This window comes from Falco rusticolus, chromosome 7 (assembly GCF_015220075.1).
Source record: "Falco rusticolus isolate bFalRus1 chromosome 7, bFalRus1.pri, whole genome shotgun sequence".
NCBI lineage: Eukaryota > Metazoa > Chordata > Aves > Falconiformes > Falconidae > Falco > Falco rusticolus.
The window spans coordinates 7,545,308-7,572,435 of NC_051193.1; the positions used below are offsets into that span (position 1 = coordinate 7,545,308).

Sequence of the window (27,128 nt, forward strand, 5' to 3'; positions counted from 1 at the left end):
CCTACAGAAATCAGGCACAGAGAGAGAAAAATGCATTCGAGTGTGTGTGTATGCGGTGGTGGTTCTGGACTTCAGCAGAAACACATGTGAAATGGACATCTGTTTTTACATGGTTTGTGTTTTGTGTATCTCTTTTGGTAGTTCATTGTTTAAATAAACATGTTGCATTAGCAGTAAGGCTTCAGTGCCAAATGCCTGCTGATGAGATGTGTTAGGGTTTTGTTGTTCCCAAGCCATACTGAGAAACAACAGCTTTACAATTCAATACATTTGAGGAAGATTACAAAAAGAATTTGGGGTGGATCGCAATCAGCACTTCAAAAGCAATAGCTTTGGAGTAACTCCACTATAACACAGCACAGCCCATGGAAAAACACTGTCATCTTAACAGATGCAGTGTTATTTTGGAGATTCCACTGTATAAATACATGGACTGTGGTTAAATTGTGATGGCAACAGATGCAATCTCAGTTCTCTATTCTTTCATCTCTTTAATATTTAAAAATACCCCACAAAGTAAAAGAAAAAAAACAACATCAAGGCTGAAAATACACCTCCTGTAAATTGTTGGGGCTGTATGTTTTCGGCCTTGTTTCATTTCAGATACGTCAGTACAGATTAGATTTGGGCAGAATAAATGCTCATCTCTGCGAGGGAGTCTCTGCAAGTGCTGCTACTGGCGGCTTACTGTACAATTTGCATATGAATGGAATTATTCAGCTGTACTTTTCTTGTCAGTGAGATTGAAGTCAGAGTTGGTTAACCTGGCAAAAAGATATTTCCAGTATTTTTCATGAAAGAAACTGATAGTGTGAAGACAGGAATTACACATTCCACTAGCTAAGCCAGCATTGTCTGAGGATTTTCTTGGTGTTTTTGTAGTTGAGATCAGTGACTTTATTTTTACATTTGTCCACAATACCTTGCAGTGTTAGAGAGCAAGAGAATTGGAATGTGGGAATCAGATGTTGTATCATAATGCCACACAGTTGTGTTCGCATTTGTTTTTCTTTCCAGATTGGGTTTTGTTTGAATACTGATTTGACAAGTATAAATTGAGATCAAAGGTCACCCCCATTTTTTTATTTTTTATTTTTAATGAACAGCAAGTAAAGCAGAGCAAGATGCTGCTATCACTGTATTCACCTGTATCCATCCCCTAGCTGGGTAGAAAAGCCTGAAGTTAAATATTACAACTGGATTTTAAAAAAGACCGGATAATTTTTGTGAGCAACAGCATTAGTAGTCATGCATGCTAAAATAGGGAGTGATCACGTCTCTTGTTGCAGAAGCTGACAGTATACAAGGGTTGGGAAGAAACTGTATTCCTCCTCCGGGTGTTTGTATGCTCCTCCCCACTGGTAAAATACAGAGAAATGCTATCCTTGAGGGTTGGTTTTGGTTTTCTAGAACACTGATGTGACTTCAGATGCTCATGTGACTTTGTCATCCAGGTGAAGGCACTTTCACTGGGAGGCTGTGCATTGTCAGGTGTTAGAAGAAGTTAGCAGAAGTATAGGGGTGGAGGTGTTGGAATCAGCTGGCTGATAAGGAGACAGTATATTACACTAAAAATAAACCCTGGATCTTCACAGGTGACTGTTGAAGAATACCTGGTGTCACATGTAGCTAGAAAAGAACAAAACTTGGTGTTGGTTGAGCGTGGTTTGGCCACCCTATGAGGACGTACGTGCTGGGATGTTCTCTGTTTGTTCTGTAGGACTGCTCTTCATTCTTCAGGAGCAACTGGCCACAGAAGTATGCAGCTACTCAGTGTCTTGCTTGTTGCATGGGTGGCCCTGGGCCTTGTTTACTGCAGTATCAAAATACTGTTCTGTCCTCAGGGTGACTGTCACTGTCCATAGTGTCTCATGCCTCGAGTTAGTCTTCAACACCCTCGCGGCTTCCCTCAGACCTGATGAGATGATGTGAATCCTGTTTAACAGGGGGAAGTGGGTGAGGAACAAGTGAAGAGCAGAGGGGCTGAGGACATAATTGTCATGTCCACTGATTTTTGCAGGGGAGGGAGGAATGTTCTGTTTAAGACATCTACATACCTTCATTGGGTGTGTCCCCTTCTGTTCTCCCTCTTGATCAATACTCAGCCTTTTGATGGTATCACATGCTCGCTTTGTGGTTCCTTGATGATTTAGTTGAAGAAGACCATGACTGCAGGGCTGGTTTTGGTGTGGAGCCTGGTGCCTAGGAAGTGACGAATATAGTTTTAGGCTGTGGGTTGGTGGGATGCTGCGTGTGATCACAACTGCTGAGATGGTCCGAGAGTTCATTTTCCTCTCAGCTGATGCGAGTTACGGCGGCTCTGGTGGAAGGGTTCGATAAGAGCCTGAGGGGGTGGCATCATGTGGTTGAGAACGGGTTAAAGCAGAAACAAAACAAATGGTGTAGTGCAGTTCTCCAGCGAGCAGTACTCTGCGTTTCTGTGTCTGTAGCGTGAGAGCTGGGTTTTGGTGGCTTAGCCCTTCATCGTGGGCTCTGGGACTGGAAGGGGAAATGCTTCCTCTGAGTTGGGGAGTGTTTGGGGGACAGGTGAAAGTCTCTGCAGTGCAGCGTTGCAGTCCACCCTCGCTGCCCAGGGGCAGCTGCTGGCAAAGGCAGGGGCCGATTATTGAAATGGCTGTGAATCTAAATGTGAGGATCAGTGTGTCACCATCCAGCCGTCTTCTCGAAGCAGCTGAATCCTTTTTATTGGAATATGGGGAGTTGGTTTAGCAAAGGTATGCTTTGGTGGGAGATGTAGACTTGAGTGCTTGATGAATCTAATAGTTTTACATAACTAAAACCAATTCTGATGCTTCCACTGGGCACTGCAACTCTGTGTAGCTTTGTAACAGTGGTGGAAATGTGAATTTTGGTCCAATTTGTCCTTCAGAGCTTGTTTTCTCTTTAGTGTGAAGGCCTTAGAGCACTACTAGCATATTACAATTTTTTTCTTTTATTGAGATTGAGTGATTTTCATAGTGACTTAAAACAGCAAGCTGGGAGAGCTTGCTTTAAGTACACAGTTTTTAGTCTAGCTAAAAATATGCAAAATGAGATTTTGGATTTTTTTTTTTAATTGGCTGACAGCTGTTAGAACACCTTGATTCACAAATACAACCTTTTTGGAAAATACAAGCTTTTTTGCTAATGAGTAGTGTTTGCCCTTTTCTACACATTCATGTAAATAATTAGATGCCTTGGATACATTTACTTGGATCCTTAATTTTTCACATTTATTTTCTGGTAGATTACTTCTCATTTGGGTTACTTTTTTGTTTGGATGAAAAATGGAGTTTTAATTGAAATGCAGATCATCTGTATTTTGAGACAATTTAAAACTTAAAATATGATGGATGGACAGGCATGATCTAAAAAAAACCCCAAACATCAGCAGAAAAAAATAGTTTGTTGTTGTTTCTCAGAAGTTCAGAGCTAATAGATCTTGCTCAGAGTGTTTCTCAAGTTTCTATGCAGGAGTCGCTTTTAATTTGGGATTAAGTGCTTGTTGAACTGAACCATTTGAGTAAACTGAAATGAGGCACTTGCAGAAGTAGCTGTTGAATGTAAAAGCTATCTTAGCATTTCAACAAAGGGTGGCTCCAAGAGAGCACTGAACAGTAAATTCACCAGTCCAAACGTTCTTTGTGTAAATTACATGCTTACTATTTTTATTTAAATTACGGTAGGCATTTGCCCTAATATATGCTGTTATAATTTCATGTTAGATTTGTAATTAAGTTTATTTTTAGAAGAATGCATTAAATGGTTTATATAAAATGATTTTCTATTTTTATAAATGAAATAATTGTTTTTTATTGACTTTTAATTTCATGCAATTTCTTTTTTTGCTTGGAGGTTATGTAAGCAGAAAGATATTAATGATAAAGAATAGGAGATTAATTGTCATTAGCTAGGGACACTGGTAGGCAGAGTTAACTTACTTAGACATGTTCAAACTGAGTGATGGATGTTACAGAATGTGGTACAATGAGTTTATATAATAAATTTTATTAATTGATTATTCTTCCTGGTTAAGCTAAGAAAGCCAAATTGTAACTGCATTTGGAATCTGACAAGGAGATAAGAAAGATGGTCATAATGTGGCGATATCTCAAGATGCCTGAATATGTTACAATCGTGGCATATCTGATGGACAAGTGAGTGTTAATTGCGTGCAAGCCAGATTAGCTATTTTTAATTTGGCCTCGCTATCATGTCTCTTCGCAGATGATTTTGAAGGCTAAGGGAAGTTGAATGATGAGTCATTATTGAGTTAGTAAAATCACAATTGATCTCCATTTCCTGTTGATTCCAAAATTACTGAAGTGTGAAAGCCGAGAGTGACTGATGACTTCTTGGAGGGGAGTTTGAGGGTGGAATGTGGAAGTGACTCTATCTGAAGTAATTCAATGCTGCCCTGGGTGTTAGTACAAAAATGTCTATAGTGAGAACAGGTGTGTGTCTGAGATGGGAGGCTTTGAAGTGTGATGGTCTGGCTAGCTCATTTGCCTAGGAGTAATGATAGTCTGGGCACTAAAATATGCTTTTCAGCAAGGTAAGGGGGGGAAGAGGCTTCTTAAGTGGCTACTGATAGAAGCGTAATCTTAAACTTTTCATTAGTCTCCTCAGTACTGGAGATCTCTTCTGGTTGACCTGTGTTTCTGTGACTTGGTTCAGAAGATTCTATTCTGAAATCCCTTTGCTCCCAGGTACTTGTGAAAGTCTCCTGCGCTTTGCAGCGTGACTGCAGAATGCATGTCAGACTGCACAGTGACAGAGAATGGGATGTAGGGACATCAGTGTCGCGGGAGCGAGAAAACCTTGCATTTCTCCGTTATTATTTATAATTATCTTTTGATGATTCCTTGATCTTGTCATTCTGCAGCTTTGTTCTTATTATGGGTTGTATGGGGTTAATGCTCTTTCAGAGATACTAATTGCAAACTGGTAATGTGCAAGTGAGATTTAAAATCTTATTTTTTTATTTCCTCCTTCCTAGAACTTACTGTTAGCAAAAAAAAAGAATATTATTCTTTTTTTCTTGTTAGGGACTGTTAACTCACATTACTAGACTCTGCCCACACTGCATATGTGAGAATAAATTCTGCTGAAAGAGTATTTGTTGGAAGAAGTTAAAGGGAGGATATATACTGTTCTGAGTTACATTTGAAAGCAAGCTACAAAGAAGTCTTGAAGTATCACTTCAGGATGAGAAAACTGAGTTTAGTTCCTTGGAGGAATAAGAGGAGGTGGGAGGTAAGACTGTCCCTTCTCCTCTGTTTATTGCATCCCTCACAAAATTTTGATACTTCAAGAATTTTTCTGAAGTGGTGTTTTGGAAGGCAAAATAACAGTCTGTGTTCTGTCTTACGACTATTTGGAAGGTCTTTGAACCATTGGAACTTGCCATGGATGTACAGTCTGATACACTGTATGAAAACGAAATGAAGAACTAGGAGAAGGAGAAATATACTTTTCCCTTGGAAAGTGTATAGAAGGTTTTTCCAATGTTGCCATATTTAGGATTGTAGAAAGCTGAGAAGGGGGGGGAAGAGATAGTTAATCTTGCTGTCTGGGAGCAGTTTGGTTTTCAAATTTATAAACAAAACAGGAAAAAAAATTTCCAGACTTCTTGACAAGCCAGGTGTGTGGTTTTCACATTCAGAAAAACACATTCACGTTGGTTTGGCGTTTGCAAGGTGACAACTAAAGAAATAAATCGCTCTGAGAGGGTGTAAAGAACTTTCCTCTAGGAAAAAGTTGGGCAAACATGGAGCACTGAGTTGAGTGGTTGAAATTTGGTGAAGTGTGGAAAGACACCAGTTTTCAGAGAAGTATGATGTTTCTTCAGGGCGTTGTGAATTCAGAAGTGAGAGTTGCTGCACTTAAAAGACATGTCTGTCTTGAGGTTATAGTAGCGGCAGGAGAGCTTTGTCGGGAGTGATCATGGCAGTTCTCAAAGCTGTTTCTTGTAGAGAATCTTCAAATACTTAAAGCCACACCTTGATACCTTATACCTTGTCTTACAGGGTCTGTGTTGATACGTCCCAGTACAAAAGTGCTTTGTTAAACCAGTTAAATGCGTAATATTTTTATAATACTTGTGTTTTGGAAAAATCAATACGGCCAGTTTCTCTTTGAAATGACAAGAAGCCTGTTGTGCTGACGAAGTAGAATGCATTAGGAAGTGGTGCTTTGTATCCTCTCAAGAGTAATGTGCTCTTGTTTTTTCTTAATCAGCAGGATGTACTCCTGTATGTCAGATGTCTTAGTTGTTTTCGTGATCTCTATCAGAGAAGAGCAAGGGGAAAAAAAGTGTCAGAGAAACAGAATAGGTTTAAATGCTTTATAGCAGCGGAAAGCCCGCAGTCTTGTATTTCTTTTAGTAAAACTGGTAATCACCACCTTAGTGTTGGACACATTGTGTTTTTGTTGTTGTTTTAAACAATAAACAAAAGAACAAGTTGCCCTTCAGAAGAACATAATGCGTAGCCTGCTGAAATACTCTGGAGCATAAGGGATATAATTAACCCTTTTCACTTGAGCTTGGTTATGCTTCAGAAAGTAATGCAAGATGTGTAAAATAACTGAAATTGCTTATTTACCAGTTCACTGAAGTAAGGATTTTTCAGGTTGTCTAAAAATCAAACCCTCTTCTTCCTCTCTCTGTTGCCTTCCCTTCCTTCTCTGTTTCCTGATCTGCAGTTCCCAGTTTTGTAGTAGTCTAGTGCTGATTGCGGTGGGTTTTTTTTTTTTTTTTTGGTTTTTTTTTTGTTTTGTTTTTTAAAAACCTTAAAAGCAGCCATTGAAGAGAGAAGTTTATTTCCTGTCGCTCTTGCTCAAGGCTATAGAGAACAGATCTTGGAAGTTTAGGCACTTGTTCAGGCCTTTCAGAGGAATTTTTTAAAGATGCTTTGCCTTTGATGGAATGAGGGAAGGGCAACGACTTGAAAGGACTGACAGCGAAGCCAGGGCTTGGCTTATTGCATGAACAAAAAGTCTTGCTGTGATCCTGAAGTGTGTTGTTTTACTGACCAGGTGTTCAAGTAGGACAGATAGGTTCTGAACTGTTGAGAGAGTTTTGGTACAGTTCAGTGAAAATCGGCTGAAAGGAGACAGAACCTGATACACTTCCAACGTTTTTTCCCCATCTTGACTCTCCTTGAAGAATGTGAATTAGTGTGAGAAAGTGTCTGTAGCTCCCACGGGGTCAAATAGAGGTTGAGATAAAAATACATATCTCTGTGTGTATTGTAATATTGATCGTCATGTGGTGCGTAATTCCTTGGCAGCAGGATTACAAAGTCTGATGTTTTACATTTCATTTGCAAGTTTTGGTGCGGTCTTGCTGCTGGCTCTATGCTCAGACCTACTTTTTGTTCTTTGATGGATATCTTGTTCATTACTTCCTTTTGACTGGCCTTTTCTTTCAGTCAAAATGTCATCCTTTGGACTGGTTAGTGTGACTGGAGCTCACTTGATCTGTTAGTTCACTACTCTAGTTTTATTTTGACGTTGTAATAAGTTAACAGCTTTCGCAAAGATCCATTCCTTGTCTCTCACCTCACCCAGCATGGTTGTTTCCATATTCTCACACACAAAAAATTACTTCCCAGTCTCTCACTGAATTGCTTGTTTTATCTTTTCCATTATAAACTTCTTTCAGTAGAGTCTGTTCCATGTGTTGCATTTTGAAGAGGAACACTGACTGGTGTGTTACTTCAGATGACCTCTTTTTTTTCCCCTTTTTTCGCCTTTTCCCTTTTCCTGCACAAGTCTTAGTTGTGTTTTTTTGGTGTTTTTTTTTTTTTTTATTATTAATTCGGTATGGAATATCAAAATATGACCTGGGTTGGGAGTTAGATCATTCAGACCTTGGCAAGCGTAACTTCAGGGACTCCACTTTGGCACTTAAAAGTTCCATTGTGATTGATCTGTGCTATCTTTTTTTTTCGTTTTTGGTTTAACTCGACTTTGGGTATCTGAATTGAGATTAAAGCATGGCTCTTCAGCGTGGTTTACAGAATACTGTCTTCCTGTGTCCTCTACAGCTTGGAAATACATTGGTATGCTGACTTCGTAATTTGCGGCTTTGTCTCAACTGAGGTGGCTAATAGGTATGGGCTTTTGCAAAGATGCTGTGTGAAACCAGGGCAGCTGGCACACTAGTATGTGTGACTGTCAGCCCTGATGCAGTGGTGCAAAAAATCACTTTTACGTGTCGCAGCTGTTGGCTCTGTCAGGGTGAGCTGGTGTCTTGGTCAAGTAGAGAGGAAAAAGAGTGTGAGAAGGAAGGGCAGGTAGATCTCTTCTGTCAGTCTGAGTACGGGAAGGGGAGATGATGTGGGGGCAAGTCTGCATTTGTTGTTCACAGAGTTCACCAGAGATGACTGTGGCTGTGGTGCCACCCGACACAGTCCTGCCTGTCACCGGGAGACCCCCTTTTTTGTGTGTCTGCCTTTTCCAAATCAGAATAGAAAATTTTCCCTTCAAGGTGGTGTGTGACCTTTCATGGCCCTGGGGCCAGTTCAGGAGTTCAGGACTTTCTCTGCGTCGTGAATTGCTGGTTAACTGGAGGAAATAGGGAGACTAAGTCCTGGTTTCTGAATCTGAAGTTGAAGGAAGCTGGCATGTGGTAAAGCAAAGCACAGTCCGCTCAGATGTGTTTTCTTAACATGGAACCAACTAGCCTTGGACAAATACCGTGGTTTTCTTTCACAACAACAGCGAGAGGCTAGTGGAGCTGTCAGACACGTGAGGACAGGCCAGGGGCTGTCCATCAGCCCTGCTCTCCCCATGATTTTTTGCCTTCAAGCTGGCAGTTGGAAAGAAGGGTTTTTGGTGTTGTCTTGTTCAGTTCATATTTACCTAAGCTCTTTTTTCTTCTGTTCATTTATGTTTTTCTTTTTCGGATCAGACTTAGTTGAAAGCTTTGCAATATAGCTGTGTGTAAGCGCATATGTGGCACTGTTACCCAATGTAGTTATGCCATCGAACACCCACCCCGTAGGTGCAGTTTATGTTGGCAGGAGCTGTTTGGCTGGTGTGGCTTAATGTTGTTGGGACAGAACAACTTTTTTTTTTTTTCTCCCCATTTCTCTTTTTTTAAAAATTTTTTTTCATTTTTTTTATTGTGGTGGCTGTAGTGGCACATCCTTTGCAGTGAAGATTAGATTCTTTTAGCTTACAGGATTGGCAGCTGATTTTACTATACATTGGCAGGGGAGGATGCGGGATGCTATAATTAGTTCCGGGATTTTGGAGCTTGGTGAAACCTGGTGTCCAAAGGAAGCTGTCTTGCCAACACTTCGTTGAATATAAAGTAGTCTGGATCCAGAGAGAGATTTACTTTGACACAATCCTGTAGCCTAATTCTGAAGTCTTGAGAGCAGCTTCTACCCATACGATAGTTCCCTTCTTGTGAAGGGATTTGCAGAATTACCTCTGCTGATGGTCCCTTCGTTTGAGAGGTGGTAGTTATTGAACATCAGGTAATACTTATTGTCTATCTTGCACAGTACAACGTGGCTGTATAATTACTCATGATAAAAGTGTTTCAGAAATCAGTGAAACAAAAGAACATGTCATTTAGATTTATAAATTTAAGAGGGTATTACAGGGTTCATGTGGTTTCTTTTCATTCCCTTTTCTTGTCTAGCTCCTTATTTGTTGCAGTGGATGAAGTTGATTATTTAAGGTTATGTTTTAAGTTCTCTAAGGAAGGCTTTCTTATCATAGGTTAATTATAGAAATACTGTAATAATTTAAATAAAAGTAGAACACACTTGTTAACAAAGACGCATTGCTGAAGAAACACACTTGCTCAGCAGGCTGTGGTTCCAGGTGTTCTAGTGTTAAACCAGCTTTGGCAGCAGTAGCCCACTTCACAAGTTTCCAGGAGGGACATTTTTCTTTTAATTCGGTCAGCCAGGTCATGTTGGTTGGTAAGTTCTATTTCAGTTCTGAAAAATTGAGTCTGGAGAGATTGTCCGTGTTGTGTCCTGTCTGTTCCCCCCCCACATCCCCATCCCCCCCTTCCCGATGAAAACTGACTTTTGTGAGGAGGACATCTTTTAAGATCATGATCTTTGCAATAATTGTGCTTTTCAAGAATCAGTTCAGGTTAAACCTAGTAACGCATGTTTAGATCCACTTTTTCCTAGTTAATGCAACAAGTTAAGTTTAAAGGTGACCTTAAGGTTGTTTTTCCAAGCTAAGATCTTGTTTTGTATATTTCTCTTTGTAAATATCCACTGTAAAAAGAAACTGAAACCTGCTTTAAAAAATGTCCTGCATTCCCTTCTTCTGATCAGATTTCTAATTTTGTGTTGTTCTCAATAAATGTATAGCTGTAGAATTCGACAAATATGTTAGTACTAAGTAAGTATACTACTAATCTTTTGGTTTAGCAGAAGTACCAAGTGAACAAAGAATCTATTTTTAGTGAAAAATTGGCATCATTTAATAGTTACTAAATCCCAATAAACTTAAAAACTGCCAACCAGTGTGCGCACCCCACCCACCCCCCCATAAATGCAAAGTAAAATAGTTAACTTTGGTGTCAAATGATTATGCTTATTTATTTAAAAAACTGTAACTTAATTATTGAGTTGTTTTGGTTAGAGCTAGTCCACTGTTATGCTCTTTCACTTGGTTGTTTTTCTCTCCTTGAAGTTATCAGTCTTTTCTTTCTGGCTCAAATATCTTCAGATTTCTTATGTTGTCATCTTGATGACCAGAAAAAATAGTGAAATAATACCAGGGAGTTAGGAAAATTCAGCTTAGGTACATGTTCTCCAGCTGCACCTTCAGCTAGGACTGGTTTGTATATGCAAGTAAGAAGGTAAAAATGATGATGAAGACTGAGATCTCCATCCCTGCCTTGCCTTGGTGTGCCTTCTGGAGTAAGTGTGTGCAGCTGCAGATCCCAGTGGAGGGAGGTGCCTGAAGCTGGGAGTGCCTCAGGCATCCAGGTTTGATATTGCTGTTTGGTTTGCCTCTAAGTCCCATCTGTAACTTCTTGCATCCCTTTCTTCCAGCACTCCCTATTTTTGGCTAGAAGAGGAGCAGAATAGCCAAACCCTGGTGATGAGCTGCTGAATGAAATGTGCTGTGGCTGTATTTCTCTCACCCAGTTAGACCCACCTCTTTCTCATGGGTAGATTTATTAGAAATGCATTAGGGTAACCTTTTGCACCCCAGGTTCTCCAGAAGTACCTGTCAGAGGATGAATAGTAATCCTCCTGCTTGCTCTGCCATTCCAGTCCTCTTATAACAAAAGTGGATATGGTGACAATAATTGCAGTTGCCAAGCAATAGCAGTCAGTACAGCTAGGCTGATTAAATACCTAAACTGTTTTGTTAACCAGAATTATAACACTGTGCATCACCCACAGTGCTTATACGCAGTGTCTAAAAAATGGTATATAGGGTTGGAAATCCAATGCCTTGGGTAGTATATAAATGTAAAATGGAGATCATAGGCTGAAATGTCACCTTGAACCTAAAAGCCAAGGGTGAGCAAGTGACTTGGAGTAAACCATTGTGGCACTTTTTTTTTAATGAGGTATATATTTAGTTTTCATGTGGTTGTTGTTTTGTTGGGGGTTTTTTGTGTGTGGCTTTGTTTTTTTTTTTTAATTTTCACTATTTTACAGTGAAGGTCAATTAATTGCTGAACAGAAGATCTGCATAGATAGGTTGAAAATCCTATACTTAGGATTGGAAGCCTTTCTTTATCTTCAGTGAAAAGAAAACCTTGAAGTTGTGGTGGTTGACTGTGCCTGGGAGGGCTCTAGTTGTCCATGCTTAACCCTGTTTATCTGGGTGCTTCTCACTTGTGTGCTTTAAGGGTGCTTTGTGACAAGACTCGCCTTGACTGGTATCACAGAGGTGGTTTTCCTCCCTACTCCCTGGTTTTTGTGTTGTGATGCCTCAGATAATAAACACCCTGTGTGAATGTTGCTTCTAGCATAAAGGACACTTTCCTTGGTTGGGCTGTGCTTGTGATGCTAAAAGTGAGTCAAATGCATCCACTCACAGAAGAGTGAGTTCATTCCTACTGGCGTAGCTACTTTGGTTTGTATTTGCCTTAAATTGTGTTCTGGAGGAACTGTTTTTGGTGGATAAGACCTGAACTACTAGTCACCTTCTCTCTGGTGCCAACCCACGTGTTTTACCTTGTATTTGGAGAGGAAGGTTCTTTTTTCAATCTAGTTAGCTCATGACTGGAAAACCCCACAGCACCTGCATATATGTAATTTAATACTTTTAAAGCCCTTTTTGGGGATTGCAAGCTGGTAGTATTTCAACTGCCTTGAGAAAGCAGGTTACAGCACGACTTATGTGATCTTAAGCTGCGTAGCTGCTGTGTGAAGGGGGGGGTAGGAGAGCTCCCTGTTCTGTTAAATCAAGTTTGACAGCACTATCTTTTTCTTTTGTGGATTGAGATGATTTTTTTTTTTTTTTTGCACTATCTTAAATCTCTCTTCAGGTGGAAATACAGGATTAATGCAAGTCTTAGTTCAGTTTGTTAGAATAGAAACATTACTGTGGAAAGCCAGAGAATGCTGTGTAGGATTTCTGTGTTTCGTCACATGGTTAGCACAGGATAGTAGGGACACGTGTTGCATATTGTTAAGAGTAATTGCATCAGACTTCTAATTTTTCTGTATATCCAAGTAGAATTTCTTGATGACTCTATTAAATCCTTTCGCTGACCATTATGGATGTGATTATATCTTACGATACTGTTTTGTCGGTTTGGTCTAATGAAGCTTAAATAATCTGGCCTGGTTGGCAAGTCTTCCCCCTCCCCCCCCCCCCAAAAAAAAAAAAAAAAGTTTCCTAGATGACTGCAGGATGGCAACTCAGCAGGCAGCTAAAAGCGTAGTAAAGCCTCCTTAAATATGAGTTGCTGAGCCCAGCCACATACATGATGAATTTTCATTCTGAAAGAATTGGCTGCTTATCCCGGCTACCTAAATGTATATCCCATAGGTTTCTGTCAGCCAGTTGCTGAGTCACTTGGGATTTGTAGACAACTGTTTTAAAAATAAATAAATAAAATCATGCACTCAACTTTTTTTTTTTTTAAAGGTGGAGAAGAACAGTCCCCAGGAGAGACAATTTCTGTTAAGCTCTATTGTCATCACAGATTGTGAAACATAAATTCATGTTATAAACAGCTTGTAATTTTAGTCTTCCATTTTTGCTTTAGCAGGCATTAGACTGAAGCTGCTGGCATAGGGGTTTAAACATTATTATCACAGTTAAAAAAATGTTTTACTCTCAAATGTTATTGATCATAACACGCCACCTACTCACTTCTATGTTACGTATTTTGTATAGAACGGCATGCTCTTAATTTGTGACGCTATCAGAAAAGTGATAATGCAGGATGAGAAAGAATGCAGAGGTTTGAAATCTGCCCTCCTGTGAGGATGGGGCTCATCTTCAGTGATTTAGACATTACTTGCTTTCTTCTGCAGGTTTTTTTCATTTGACTTCAGTAATTTTCTTGCAGGCTGGCAAACTTGACCATACTGTGGCTCTGAAGTGTTGCAGTGTAGTTGGTGGAATTACTTTGGCATTGCATTCAGCTGGTGCTTCAAACAGCTTTCCCTTCCTTGTAAATACACAGGAGCATCTTGCCAGAGATTGGAGCATCCAGCTGCAACCGTAATGTTCAAACAGTGGCTTTCAATGTCTGATGTATACTGGGCATTAATGGGTGAGGAATTTACTGTAGGTTTGATCTTTCTGTTAGCTTTTTGTCTCTTTTAGCTTGTTCTTCGGTTGAGCGGCAGAGAATCTTGCAGGCTTTGTCCATACAGATCAGGGTTAAAAATTTAGTGCTACTTTTACTTGGTTAGGTAGCCAGGGTTTCTGGAGTGATCATGCAAGCTCAGCCACATGGATTTTATTAGCTCTATAATACATTCCTCCATTTTTGCCCTGTGTACCCACGAGGACAAACAAATTCATGCCAACTGAGCCACTCATGTTATGCTATTTCAGTAGTAGTAGGTAACAGATGTGGCTTCAGAGGAACCCTTGAAGCTGGGTCAGTGCAGTCTTGGTGAGGGAGGATTAATTTGGGGATGACTTTGTCATGAGGATGCTTTCACGTGAGCTAGGCTAAATCTAGACCCACTTGCTCTGGTGAGCTGTGCAGAGAAGGCATCAATCAATATTATTAAAGGGATGCAGTTCATTTTGTTGGCTCCATTTTTGCTAAGCTGCTGTTCCTGTTGACATTCAAAGTAAAATGTTGGCAGAGAGAAAGCAAGTGAGATGAGGGACAGAAATGTGATTTATTCTGAAATTTTTTTAATGTAAACTTATGGGGAAGTTAGAGGAAGTTCATGGAAAGCAGCAATGCCAGAGATATCTTTAGCCAATGACAGCTGAAATTGCAAGAGCAAAAAGGCAGAGACAGTTTTGAGTTTGTGATGTGGGTCGCGGTCCTTCTGTATGTTATTTTTGTGAATGTTTTGTTCTGGTCAGCCTGGTAACACAGTGGCTCTTGGATCTGGAATATATAGTTAGTGAGCGGTAGAAGAGAAAGTTAAAATAGGATGTGTGTATTTTCCTAATGGCTATGGGAGAGAACGAGAACATCTGTGGAGAAAGGGAATCTGGTCGCTTTTTGAGGTATTTGCACGAGATTTGGTTGGCCTCTTGTGACACCACTTTTTCTTTCCAAATCTGGGAGAGAATAATTTGGTAAAAGGTTGTTTGGATTGATGAGTGACACAAGGTACGTTAATGATAATAGACTGTATTTCTCAGAAATGACAAGCTACTTTGTAATATAATCTCCAGTCCCTTGAGTGTTTAGAAGATCATAGTGGTCTGGCTTTCTCCTCCAAAGTTTAACTTCTAATTAAATGAAGAAAAACCCCAAGCCCTCTTCCTGGGCCTTAGATGTATAAACAAGAATGTTCTCAAGACTTACATTTAAATGGAAGGGGTTTTTTTTGTTTGGGTTTGAGTATTCCCTTCCATGTTTTGCAAGCCAAAGATGGCAGCGTTGTGCTAGGAACACAGAAGTTGAAAATCAGCTTGCTTAGCAAAAGTGAAAATGTTTGGTGTTCTCTGGATTGTGGGGTGCCTGTTATCTTTTATACCCCCAGCAGAGAGGTGTAACATCATGAAATCTTGGTAAATGTAATGAGGTTTATGTAGTATGTTTGATGATGAGTAGTAGTTGAGTGGTTAGGGAGACAGCTTGGCTTGTGGGGTGTAGATTTAGTTCTCTCCTTGTTACTGGTTCTGACATCCCAAGAGGTAATACAGAAGCTGGCTTCCCTGGGAAGAGATCTAGTGATTGATGTGACGCATGCAGGATAGGTGAGCTTAGATAGTACAGAAATTTTGTGGGAGGTTGTGTAAGTACATTAAAGACACTAAAATATATATTTCATTCATAGTGTCACTACGAAGGCAAAACCAAGAGCTCAGTGGGTGGTGGAATCCTGTGTTAATGTAAAGTGTCATAAGCAATCTCTCCAACCACTGATTTCTGTGAACTCCACATTTAATTTCTTCTTTGCATAGTATGCAATTAAAGAATCCTTAGACTTCTGTAGTAATTTTTTTTTCCCTGTGTCTGCAGATGGTGCAACTATTCTGAAATTTTTCACAGGCTTGAAGGGAAATTGTGGTTGCTAATCTGTTCCTTCTCAGTCTTTCTACCTCTGCCTTCCAAGTCTTGGAGTGAAACTGCAGGAGCAAATTAGGCTTAAGACCAGGCCATGGACTGCAGTACCTCCCTGTTCACTGATGACTGAATAAGAATGCTTAAAGACTTTTCTTCTTCAGGGCTGTATGACAGTCCTGATGTTTTTTTTCAAACGAGCATAATACTTAGCAGTAAGAATGAAGAGAGAGGTTAAGGTCAAGTTTTACTTTTCGCTGTATATAATCTGTATAGGAGTAACATTTTCAGACTATTCTCTCTCTGGCCACTGATGTGTCCTTCTGCTTTTCTTCTGAGCAGCTGCAGTTGTGTAGAAAAGAGGTTCCTTTTAAGTCTGCTGATGGGTTTTATCATATGTTTAGTTCCTTTTTCCTAATTCGATTCAAACCAGTTTTTCAGATAACACGGAGACTAGGATGCTGTCATCAGCCAATGTTGTTCTTTAACCTTCAAGCATCTGCAAGGATTTGGGGGTTTTTGAGCCATTGGGTTTTTTCCAGTGTGCCAGACAGCCCTTCTATTGAGTTGATCCAGTATATATAGTAAACATGTCAATATGCAGGCCATTATACATTATGCAGATCTAAATCCACCCAATGCAATAAACCTACTCTTTATCATTATTAGAGAGGGATGGTAACTCTGGGGATGCTTGCTTCACAAAGGGTGTTGCATGCTGTGGATCTGGGATGAGGGCTGCTGGACTTCAGCCCCACTCAGGAGCTGCTTTGGACCCTTCTTATGTATAAGGACCTGCCATAGATAAAAACTAAAAAACACATGATGAAAAGTGAGTGGCTTTGTTGGGAATAATCAACAACGGTGTTTAGAAGATGTGCTGGTCTCCCACTAAGACCCACAGCTCTGAGCTGACATTGCTGTAGGGTGATGTTGTCAAGCCTCTGTCATTAGAGGAGTTTGGGAGAGAGCAGCGTTGCTGTGTTCAGTAACAGCAGCTCTTGGCTGACCAGAGAGTGGCTAGCAGTAGCTGTCTGGGAAAGCAGACCTCTCACTGGAGTGTGCTCAGAGAAAGCCATTACTGGCCAAGTGAGGTTTTTCTTGTGGTGGTGGTAGTGTGAGCAAGCTACTCTAAAAGTAGAACTAGCCACAATTGTGTTTTGTATTAAGCCTTGTAGTTCCTTCTTTGTGTAGGAAATCATCCAGCGCTGGTGGTAACATACTGTACATGTTACCACTGTGCAGAATTTCAGGGTGAAAGTTGATGAGAAGATGAGCAATCTCATGCCCTCCCTTAAAAGAACCCTTTTGAACCTTGTGGATCACAGACTTTGTCCTCAGAATGGGTGTTTTGACCCCTGGCCAGGAAGACAATGTGGAATTAGAACAATTTCTGCACCTACTTTCAGCAACCGGTGTAAGGGGATAACTTTTTTTTTTAAAATGGAAAAGTGGAAGGTGTCCAGGCTCCTCATTTAAGATAAACATTGCATCTCTCCTCTGAAGTAAAGGAAGCAATTTTCACCAGAGGGAAGTGAGAAGAGGGGAAATTAAGGGAAATAGTAACTTCAGTAGCAGTTGGTGAGTATACAAACCAGGAGAAAGGTGAATGGGAGCTGATTTCAAGATTGCTACTTACATGTTGGCGGCAAGCAGTCTATGCTGTTTGTCGTTTCAGAAATGTAAATGACTGCACAGGCTGAACAGGTCTCTGTTGCTGGGGAAAGCCTGACCCAGCTGGAGCAGACTCAGGTTGAAAAGGCCTTAAACTTGCGAAAGGGTTGTGCTGGGTTGACTTGATGACTCAAAGAGTGTTGCTTTTGTCCAAGACTTTTTGCTGTTGGGAGAGCCAGATAGTGATGGTTGCTCTGTCTTTAACCTTTGGCTAGTTGAGAGGATACTGAGACCACCCAGTGCAGTACAGCCCTTTAACACTACACCCCACACCCCCCTGCAAAAGTGTCAAAGGCAAGGCTTAAAATGTGCAGGTGTGTATTTTTTCAAGCAAAACTTGAACAGTTGTGTTCCTTTAGAACTTCTAAATGGAGTCATTGGGAGGAATACAAAATTTGGAAGCAAGAACTACACCATGATTAAATGATTTCTTGTAGGAAATTATTTCAGTTATTAAAAACAGTGAATGTGTGAATTGTCAGTCCTACCCTCTTTAACACCTTGGTACAGATAACAAATTAGCTGCTATGAATTACAGCTGTGCATAAGTTATATTAGAGGCTGAATGTTGAACAGCAGACTTTCTGCTGATTTGTGTTTTGTAGCATGCCATTTTGTAAAAAGAATGGTTCCTGTGAAACACTGAAGGGCAACAGGCAAGTCCTTTTAGGAATAGCTAGTGACTTGAAATAACTAGTGGATATATAAAAAGAATAAAGACTTGCTGCATGGAGAAAATGATGATTTGATGATAGATGATGATTAAATGGCAGGTGTTTCTCAAGGTGGCAAGGTTCTTCTCCAGGTCAAAATGTTTGTAATTGTCAAAGTGAGCATTAGCAAATCATACTTAAGGGTGAGGAGAAACTACTGGATCACTGTACTCTGAGTTCTTAGCATCACACGCAGCTTTGCATTAATCTGCGCATCTGTGTGCGCTCAGTAGTGTGAACTCACTGTGTGCTGTGCAGCGTGTGTGTTCGTTCACAGCCTCTGTGCTGCTCCTTGGTGCCACAGCCTGGAGCAGCACTTAGAAAGGAGACTTGCCAGGAGATTCTGCCAGAGCAAGGAATAGGCTGCAGGTCGCATTAATTACTCTCATCGTATGAACCTGTTACGTGCAATCATTTTTCCTGGTAGTTCATTGACCCTGTCTCAGTTACATGATCAGGCTTGGATCTGTCTTCTGACTAGGAATGTGCTGTAGGTCCTCAGGAAGACTGTAGCGTGGAGTGTGTTTTTCTGTTATCTTTGGAAGTTTCTGTGCCCTGCAGCTTGCCCATGGGATGCTCTCAGAAAAAAAAAAAAAAAAAAAAAAAAAGCACAGGTGGGCTTCTTGTTGGATAGTAGGTGAAGCTTAGGACTTCTGGACTGAAGTGCTACTTCCAGGGAGGCATTTGTGTTCATCTAGGTAGAGAACGCATTGCTGCTTTTCAGTATTTTACTGTGTTGGGGAGTTACCTGTTAAACAAATAAATACGTATTTCTTTAAAGAACTAATTTCTTGCTGAGAATAAGGTGCTTAGTTTACAATAAATCTGAGAAATGATAGGCAGTTGAAGGAAATGCTTGGAAATCTGTAAGCAGCTGAATGACCACAGCATGAGTCAGACTACTGATAATTATCCTGGGTGTTTATAAACTACCCAAAAGTACTGGACAGGTTAATAAACAGATGTTGCATTTTATTTTCTGTTACCAAAATAAATACATACTAGTTATTTTCCAGTTCTGAATTGAACATGAAACAGAGGTGAGTTGCACTAGTCACATTAAAAAAGCCCTATAAGGTTGAATATCAGAAACTGTTAAATGGAATATAAATGCTCCAAAGAGCATTTTATGTGCACTTTATTGTGTCTGACAGACCAGTTTATATTGTAAGTCCATATATGCTTTCTCTAAAATGGGATCCAAAGAAAACATAGCACAGCCAAATGGAAACTGTAGTTGACTTTGAGCTCTGATTAATTTGTTTTTCATATAATCCTTTTCTGGGCAGCAAGAAAAACGTGAGAAGAAGATGATGCATTGTGGTGCAGTTAACTTCTGTGAACGATATGAACTTTAAAGAAAATTATTTTAAAAAACCCCAACCACCCACCCAAACAAAACATCTACTTTAATTGGAACTGTTTTTTCCAAATGTTAGTATGGACCAAGGTGCTTGCCCTATTTCATGTTTGAGTCTCTGCAGTTCTCATTATATGCGTGAAGTTCTGCAAAGCATAACTCAGTAGATGAATTAATAAGTTCTTAAATAAAAAATGTCAACAGCATGCTCATCTGTAATCAATTTCTAATATTGGAGCCCACTGGACTTTATCCTTTTCCATATTAAGGGGATGATGTTTCATAATTGAGGCAAGTGAGTGCATACTTTCGCCATAAAGTTCTAGAAATCTCATTGATTTATAAAAGCATTAAACATGTAAAATTAAGTAACTTTCAAGCTGAAACAAACATAAAGCTAAAAGCAATATGACTTTTAAAGCCCAGCCTCAGAAGAGATGCATGAACAGATATATAATGCTTTAGTTAACGGTTGCTGCCATTTCTCTTACAAATTGTTCTTTAGGGTATTGTAACTCAGCTGTTTTTAAACCCATCACTCTGGAACCTTGCCTACAAAATGTCAGCACAAGTGCAAATTTTATTTCTTTAACAAAATAAAGGGCTTGGAGCAGTTAGGCTTTCTAAAGTTTTATGGCAGTAAAATAAATTTTGCTACTTTTGCTTTGCCATAACAAGAACCATACTGTTCACCTTGTCCTACCAGCAGGTAGAGACAGAAACCAAAACAGTTTAATTGGAAAAAGACTGTGTGTTGTAACTTGTCTTTTTAAAAGTTGAATGTCGAAGTGTAAATATACTCGTTTTATTGTTGGGCTGTGCTTTGGGCAGAGGACACAGCCCCTTGAGGGTGGATGGAGGGATGGTTGCTCTAGAAGAAAATTTCAGAAGCTGAAAGCAAGACATGGGTGCCAGCTTACTAAAGGAATTTGATCTGAGTTGAGGTTCTCTTTCCTGCAGAGTCAGGAGAGAAGCCCACACGTCGGCTGCATGCAGCCAGTGTGTCTCTTACCAGATCCTGCTACCTTGGAGTTCTTTTACCGTTTCCTCTCTCCCATCTGGCTTTTAAAGCTGGGTAATGCCAACCCATTCACCTTTTCTAATGTTTTCCTGAAGTTAGCCTTGACACGTACTCCAGGCAGTAATACACAGTTTTTCTGTAGTCAGTATATACTAAAATGGGGATTTTCCTGTCGTGATGGCCATGTGTTACTGTTGGTATGTTAGTTTTGGTGGTGTGTATTTTACTTTTTTTTTTTTTTTTTTTTTTTTTTTTTTTAAAGCTTTAGGGAATGAACTTTCTTGCACATAGCTGCTTCTAGTTCAGCAAGTCACATTTAGGCTCTGCTTTCAGCTTGGAACTTCACAGAAGGAAGATTAGGTAATAGTTTGTGTGGAAAACATCTGTTTCTTAACAAAGATCTCGCCTGTTGTTTTTTTACGTTGTCCCTCTAACAACAAAGTCCTTTAGTCTTTTAAAGACTTAAAAGTCTTTAAGTCCTTGTCGGGCATTGGAGTTGCTGTGGTTTTAGCATGCTCATGTTCTGGATCCTTTGTTAGCTTAAGTTATTAGCCTTAGATAAGTGTTGTGGGATGGAAGAGCTGCTTGGTGGTGTCAGTGCAATTTCTGAATCTCTGGACAATTTGTCTGGGTTAGAATTTAAGTTTTTTGGCTCCAGTGTTTGTTTAGACCTTTTCCTTGTCTGAGGAAAAAACGTTGTTAAAATAATTAAGCCTAGCATGCATAAAAAGAGAACCTTTCCACAAAATTGAATTGCTTGGGGTTTATTTAAGTTTTGGGTTGCTTAAATGGGCATTTTACTGTTTTTGCTTACAAGCAACTTACTGTCTATTCCAGGGAATCTTTTTTCCATGTTTTCCACAGAAGACCGGTTCTGAGGTTTTCCAAGTACAACAGCTTTCTACATTCCGTAGTACTTTGTTTTACATTAAAATGCATTTTATGTGTCTTATTATTACATTATTAGTACACTTTTCTTCCAGCTCCTTTAAAATTTTTATTTTGTGTATATGTCTAGTATGAAAAACCTAATACACAGATTTATTAGGGAATAATCCTTTTGGTCATTCTTTTCTTGAGTGCATTGAGTTCAGTCTGCTGCTTACAAGGGAAATTCCTCACTATGATGCTGTATGTTCTTGTAAATAAATGTATCCTGTGTTTCTTAGAACTCAAGAAGTTTTTTTTTTTTTAGTCTTGGTGTCAAAATCAGCGAAACTTGGTTCCCTGGAACATGCAAACTGGAATTTTGTGCATTAGCTACAAGTCCAAGCACTTCCTTTTCTTCCCAGTCACAGTGTGTGAAGTGCTGACCAGCTTTCTATGCATTTTGTGTTGTTGCTAATCTATTGCGAGACTAGCATTCAAGAATTAGGGCTAGTTTGGCTTGTGACCTTGGGAAGAAAGACTGATTTGAGAAATATGTTGTTATTTTCCGGAAAGTGTTCCCCTTTATGTGCGTGTATCTTAGAGGGAGTGGGGGGATATTAGTAGTGTAACGAGCAGTGGATCACTCTGCTGCCGAACTTGTTTGAAGTCACGTGGCTGAACCCCTGGTGTGGTCATACATGTCACGATGTTACTTGAAGCAGGGTGTGCAAATGCATTAGGTTTATCTTTTATCTTTACGTTCTTCAGTCTAATGCAGCTCTTTTCAACAGCAACAATAAAACATTTCTCCGTCTGTTGCAGAATATAGATAGCTTACATCTCTGCGCTGGTCCTGGTAGTGTTTATAGTGATAGGTTAAATGAGATGAATATTCAACGTAGGTGTAAATCAAGTACTCAATTCCTATTTTAACATTGCATCCTCATTAAGAAGTTAAAAAAAAAATTATGGCCATCAGAATAACCTACTTGCATTCCAATTTCATAAGCTTTCAATGGCCTCATTTACTAACTTTTCTTTCTCCTTTTACATTTTTCAGTTTGCGGGCCAAATGTTGACATTCGCAATGATATCCATGAGCTGAAACGCCTGGAGAACTGTACGGTAATTGAGGGTTTCCTTCAAATTCTGCTCATCTCTAAAGCAGAGGATTACCGCAACTTCCGCTTCCCAAAGCTCACTGTCATAACTGACTATTTGCTGCTGTTCCGTGTGGCAGGCTTGGAAAGCCTCAGTGATCTCTTCCCCAACCTCACAGTCATTCGTGGGAGGAACCTCTTCTACAATTATGCCTTGGTTATCTTTGAAATGACAAATCTTAAAGAGATTGGGCTTCACAACTTGAGGAACATAACCCGCGGGGCCATACGGATTGAGAAGAACTCTGACCTGTGTTACCTCTCCACAGTGGACTGGTCTCTCATCCTAGATGCAGTGTCCAATAACTACATCGTTGGGAATAAACCTCCCAAGGAATGTGGGGACTTGTGCCCAGGCACGATGGAAGAGAAGCCATTGTGTGAGAAGACATCTATTAACAATGAGTACAACTACCGCTGCTGGACCACGAACCACTGCCAGAAAAGTAAGATTTGAGTAGATAGTGTGTTTTTGTCACCTCTTGCTGAAGTAAAGGTTTAATTTTCTGATTATTTTAAATTCTTTAGCAACTTAAACTTCTATTGTAGTTGTATGTAGTCCACGTAATGAGGTATCCAGTTACCCCACAAATAGATTCCCTCTTAACCAGTATAGGATCATCTCACTTCATTAAAAAAAAAAAACACAAAAAACCACAACAACAACCAAACCCACCACCAAAACAAAACCCCCAAAACTTTCTGGGTTACTTCCCTATGGAAAAGATGCAAAGGAAGTGTAAAACTAAACCCATTATAGCAAAGCTGGAACCAGTTTTACCTTCCTTGAGGACTTTGGCAGGAGGTGGCTGTTGAATGCTGTCTCCTCCTTGCTGAAGTGACATTATGTGTGTGCCAGTCATTGCTGTACTGAAGCTGTTAACCAGACTTTGACTTTTTTCTTTCCTTCCCTTGGCATGCACCTTCAGAAATTCCTGTTCTGGTAAATTGTGTATGTAAGAACTTTTTTACTGAAGTCAATTTTTACGTTACAGTCTGTAGTGTCAGAGAGTCAATGGATATCTTGACTCAGTGAAATTATCCTTGCCCGTTTTGTTCTTACCTGGCATGACAGGGTTTATGTCTTTCTGATAGTAAGTATTAGCAAAAGCAAAACCTGATCTCTTCTCACTTTTTAAAAATAAACAAATACATAGTTTACTCAAATAACATGATTATATGGCAGGCTTTTTGAGTTCATCCTGTAACTTTACGAAAGCTGAGCCCTGCAGTATCAGTAGGGCTTAATTACAAGCACTCATCACTGGGAGGAACAGTCCCTAAATTCTGCATGCAGTCTTGACCAAAACTGCTATAATGGTAGGAAACACCACGGTGTGAGAGAAAACAGGACCAGGGCTATGTTCAGGTTACCTTCATTTAGGGACACGTGAAGCCCTCATGTTTAATTAGAACTGAAATTGAAGCACCCTGTCGAGCAGTTTCAGTCAACACATGCCAAAAATACCTCTGAATAAAGGCATTTGTGGGGCTGTGCTTTTGCAGATACTTTTAATAGGAAATAAAGTTTGTTTTTAAACAAAGAAAAGAAGACTCCTCAGCCTGTTACTGGGAGACTTTGTGATTTAAAAGAGTGTAACTCCGTTGTCTACAGAGGGTGACCGATGTGATTCCTGTGCAACCTCATTGCCTTCAGTAGTTTGAATGGATGTAACTAGAGTGTATTTAATGACCTGTAACAACTTACTTGTTTTCTGTTGTGTGCTTTGGCTATTTGGAGTAGGCAAAAATAATGTGCAGAAAAGCTTGTTGACTTCTAGGGGAGTGTTAAAATAATTTGGATCCCAAATGAACATGAGAAGAGATTTTTTAAGTAAAATGAGATCAGTTATACTGTGGTGGCAGCATGTTTAAGGCAGGGGTGTAGATAGTGTTTTTCTTTTCCTATATGCTTTCATCTTCCTTTCGTGGGCGATTGTGAAGAAGAAAGGTATTGGAAAAGAGCCTTGAAAGGTTTAAGAGCGTTACACTGTGGAAAAACAACGAAGGTTTAGAGTATTTCAGGATGCAGAGTGTGTATAGAAATGATCAAGTTCTAATCAATTAAAAGGGTGAGCAAATTGGACCTATTTAATCTGTTTGCTGTGATAAGCCATTGACTTCAAGGAAGAAGACTTTAAATTTGCCAGCCATTCATCTAAAAAAAAGAAAACAAACACAAAACCCAGAAGTACTTCTGTTCTGAAGAAACACAAGGGAGGTATAAACGTGCGGTTGTTCAAAAGGAAGCTTTTTGTCTCTCCTGCAACATTTCTTGGACGCTTTGGCAATGAACTCCTTCCTGATCTGGAGAGGGCTCTTGCAGTACAAAATGACACAAGACATGAAAAAGAATAGGAGCAAGGACTGTTAAGTTATTGAGTGTTTCAGTCAGCATTTTCATACCAGTAGAGAGATGACACCTATGTTATTTCCCAGGGAATATTTTCGTAGTGTACTATTTAATTTAACCCTGACATTCTCCTTGTGTGTCCCAGTAATGTTAAACTGAAAATGCTGTCTATCACTCAGGGTTCCTTTATGCCTTTTTAGTTTTCTTCGCTCTGGATGTGTGGAGGAGTGTATATTAAATCTCTTTTGTCCTTGTTTAGGTTTTAGGCTGAAAGATCTGAAGTTGGTGGGTAAATGTTGTGTGGGAACACTTAGTACTTTAAGTAGTCTGGCTTCTGTTTAGTTTTGCTGTTGAGTGGAAGTTGTTTTTTTCCTTCTTTTTCTTGCTCACAAACAAAGGAAGAACCCTGTGCTTCCTTCAATATAACTTGTGCAGGAACAATGTTGAGGGTGGAGGGAGGAGAGAGGGAAGGATATGCTGCGTTTGACAGAATAATCCATTGACATTTCTATAGCAGAACAAGCTACAAAGAAGCTGTAACTTATTTTATTTTTTTAAGGATCAGCATCAAGCGTCAGCAGCTTTTCTGCCAGTTTCTTGCCCTGGTTTCTGCGTAGTATTCATTCCTTTACCTTTAAGTGCCCCAAGGCAGCAGCCTTACTAGTTTGCACACTGGAGCTGTGGCATCCTGTGTTGGGTTTGGCGTGCTATCATCTCTCTGACTTGCACCTACTTTTCTTTTGCCTTATCAAATGCCAGCTGTACTTCACTGGGGTTGCGGGGCCACCTGGAAGAATCTTCCAAGATAGAAGGAGAGTACTGAAGTTGTTGGCATCAGTGGTTGTGCTTTGGGGCACAGGTGGAGTTGGAAAAGATAAAACCTGAGTGTCCAGACATACAAATAAGATTATGGCCTTTTGTGTTGTGTTTTGTTTGGTTTTTTTTTCTCCTTCTTTTTTTTTTTTTTTTTTTTTCCCCCCCCCCCCTCCTGGCAGTTGTGACTGCTGGACATGTTTATAGAAGCTGCCTGCATCTTGCTCAGCGATTGATGTGATGGTTCATCACACAGAAAAACGGTTCCTGCTGTACCTATTGAAAGGCTAGTCTCTGACATGCTTGCTTTGCCTGTCCATTGATCTACTGGAAAGAAAACTTTCATTGTTTTCTGTATTCCTTTTGCTGATAATTAATTTTTGAGGTCTGCTGCCTTAGTCACTAGGCCTTTGTAAGCCTGCAGAAATCAAATGTAAATTAAAACCTTGAAAGCCTGCCTGCAGGATCCCTTGTCTACCCTAACCCTTGTGTTGTTTTTCAGACAAGTCCAGCTAACCCTTCATAAGACACTTTTGCCTTTGCTGGGGCCATGAGAAATGAACTAATCCAAGTGTTTATGTGGGAATAATAGCAAAACTAGCAGTGATCCATGTATATGTAGTGTATGGGTGGGGTTTTTTTCTTTCTTTTTAACTTCATCCTAATTATTCTTCTGCTCTCCATCCACCCCCCAGTTAAATTAGAGATGCTCTCTGTCAGGTATTAGCAGAAACCCTTCCTTTCCTACTTGGATAAAAGAAAGACTAGGGGTCTGGTTACCGGGAGGGCAGAGTGTTAATACTCGCTATAAGGGGTAATGTCCTCTGGCACAGAAGCTGCAGTTGAAGCTAAGAGTGCAGTTTGGAAGTCTCGGTCCAGAGCAAGTTACAGTGCCACACAAAAGGGGTGAAATAACCGTGCTTCCCATAAAAACAGTGGAGGTGAGTATCTGAAGTGCATGAGGGATCTCCAAGATTAGATTTGCCACTGGCATAAAAGAATGTGGGTTTAAATTGGCATTGTAGAGAGAACATGGGTTAGGGTCATAAGCATTAAAAACTTGTTTTGAAAGAGGCAAATTTGATGTGAAAAACAATAGCTCCCATAGACTGTGCTTTGCAGTAACAACAGAAGAAAACTTTCAGCTTCTGAATGTGTGAAACTGAGGACCATGGAAAAGACATGTGAGGATTTGGAGGCTGATAAAGAAGCAGATGGCGGCTAAGCACAAAATGTTTTTAATGAAAATGTATCCTTATTCCTTTTTGAATTGGTTTGACAGTGGCCTGAAAAGATATGGTCTATGTGGGGAATGAGGAATGGGAGGGAGAGAATGACAGTGAGTGGGAAGAGTGGTCCATATGTAACTTCTACTAAAATGTTTAAACATATGGAGACAGTAACATGATGTATTCTCACAAATATTCAGAATCTGCTCCTGTTTGTTTACACGGAGCTCAAAAGATAATGCAGTTGAGTGGTGTCATTTGACATAGCTTCATT

General features: G+C 39.9%; 1 protein-coding gene across 1 annotated transcript in view; it reads left to right on the forward strand.

The window, feature by feature from the left end:
* IGF1R (insulin like growth factor 1 receptor) overlaps positions 1–27,128 on the forward strand; it is a 195,684-nt gene that overhangs the window by 10,513 nt on the left and 158,043 nt on the right. Inside the window, 1 exon segment of the mRNA XM_037393380.1 lies at positions 22,360–22,905. Coding sequence (XP_037249277.1) covers positions 22,360–22,905 — 546 coding nt within the window.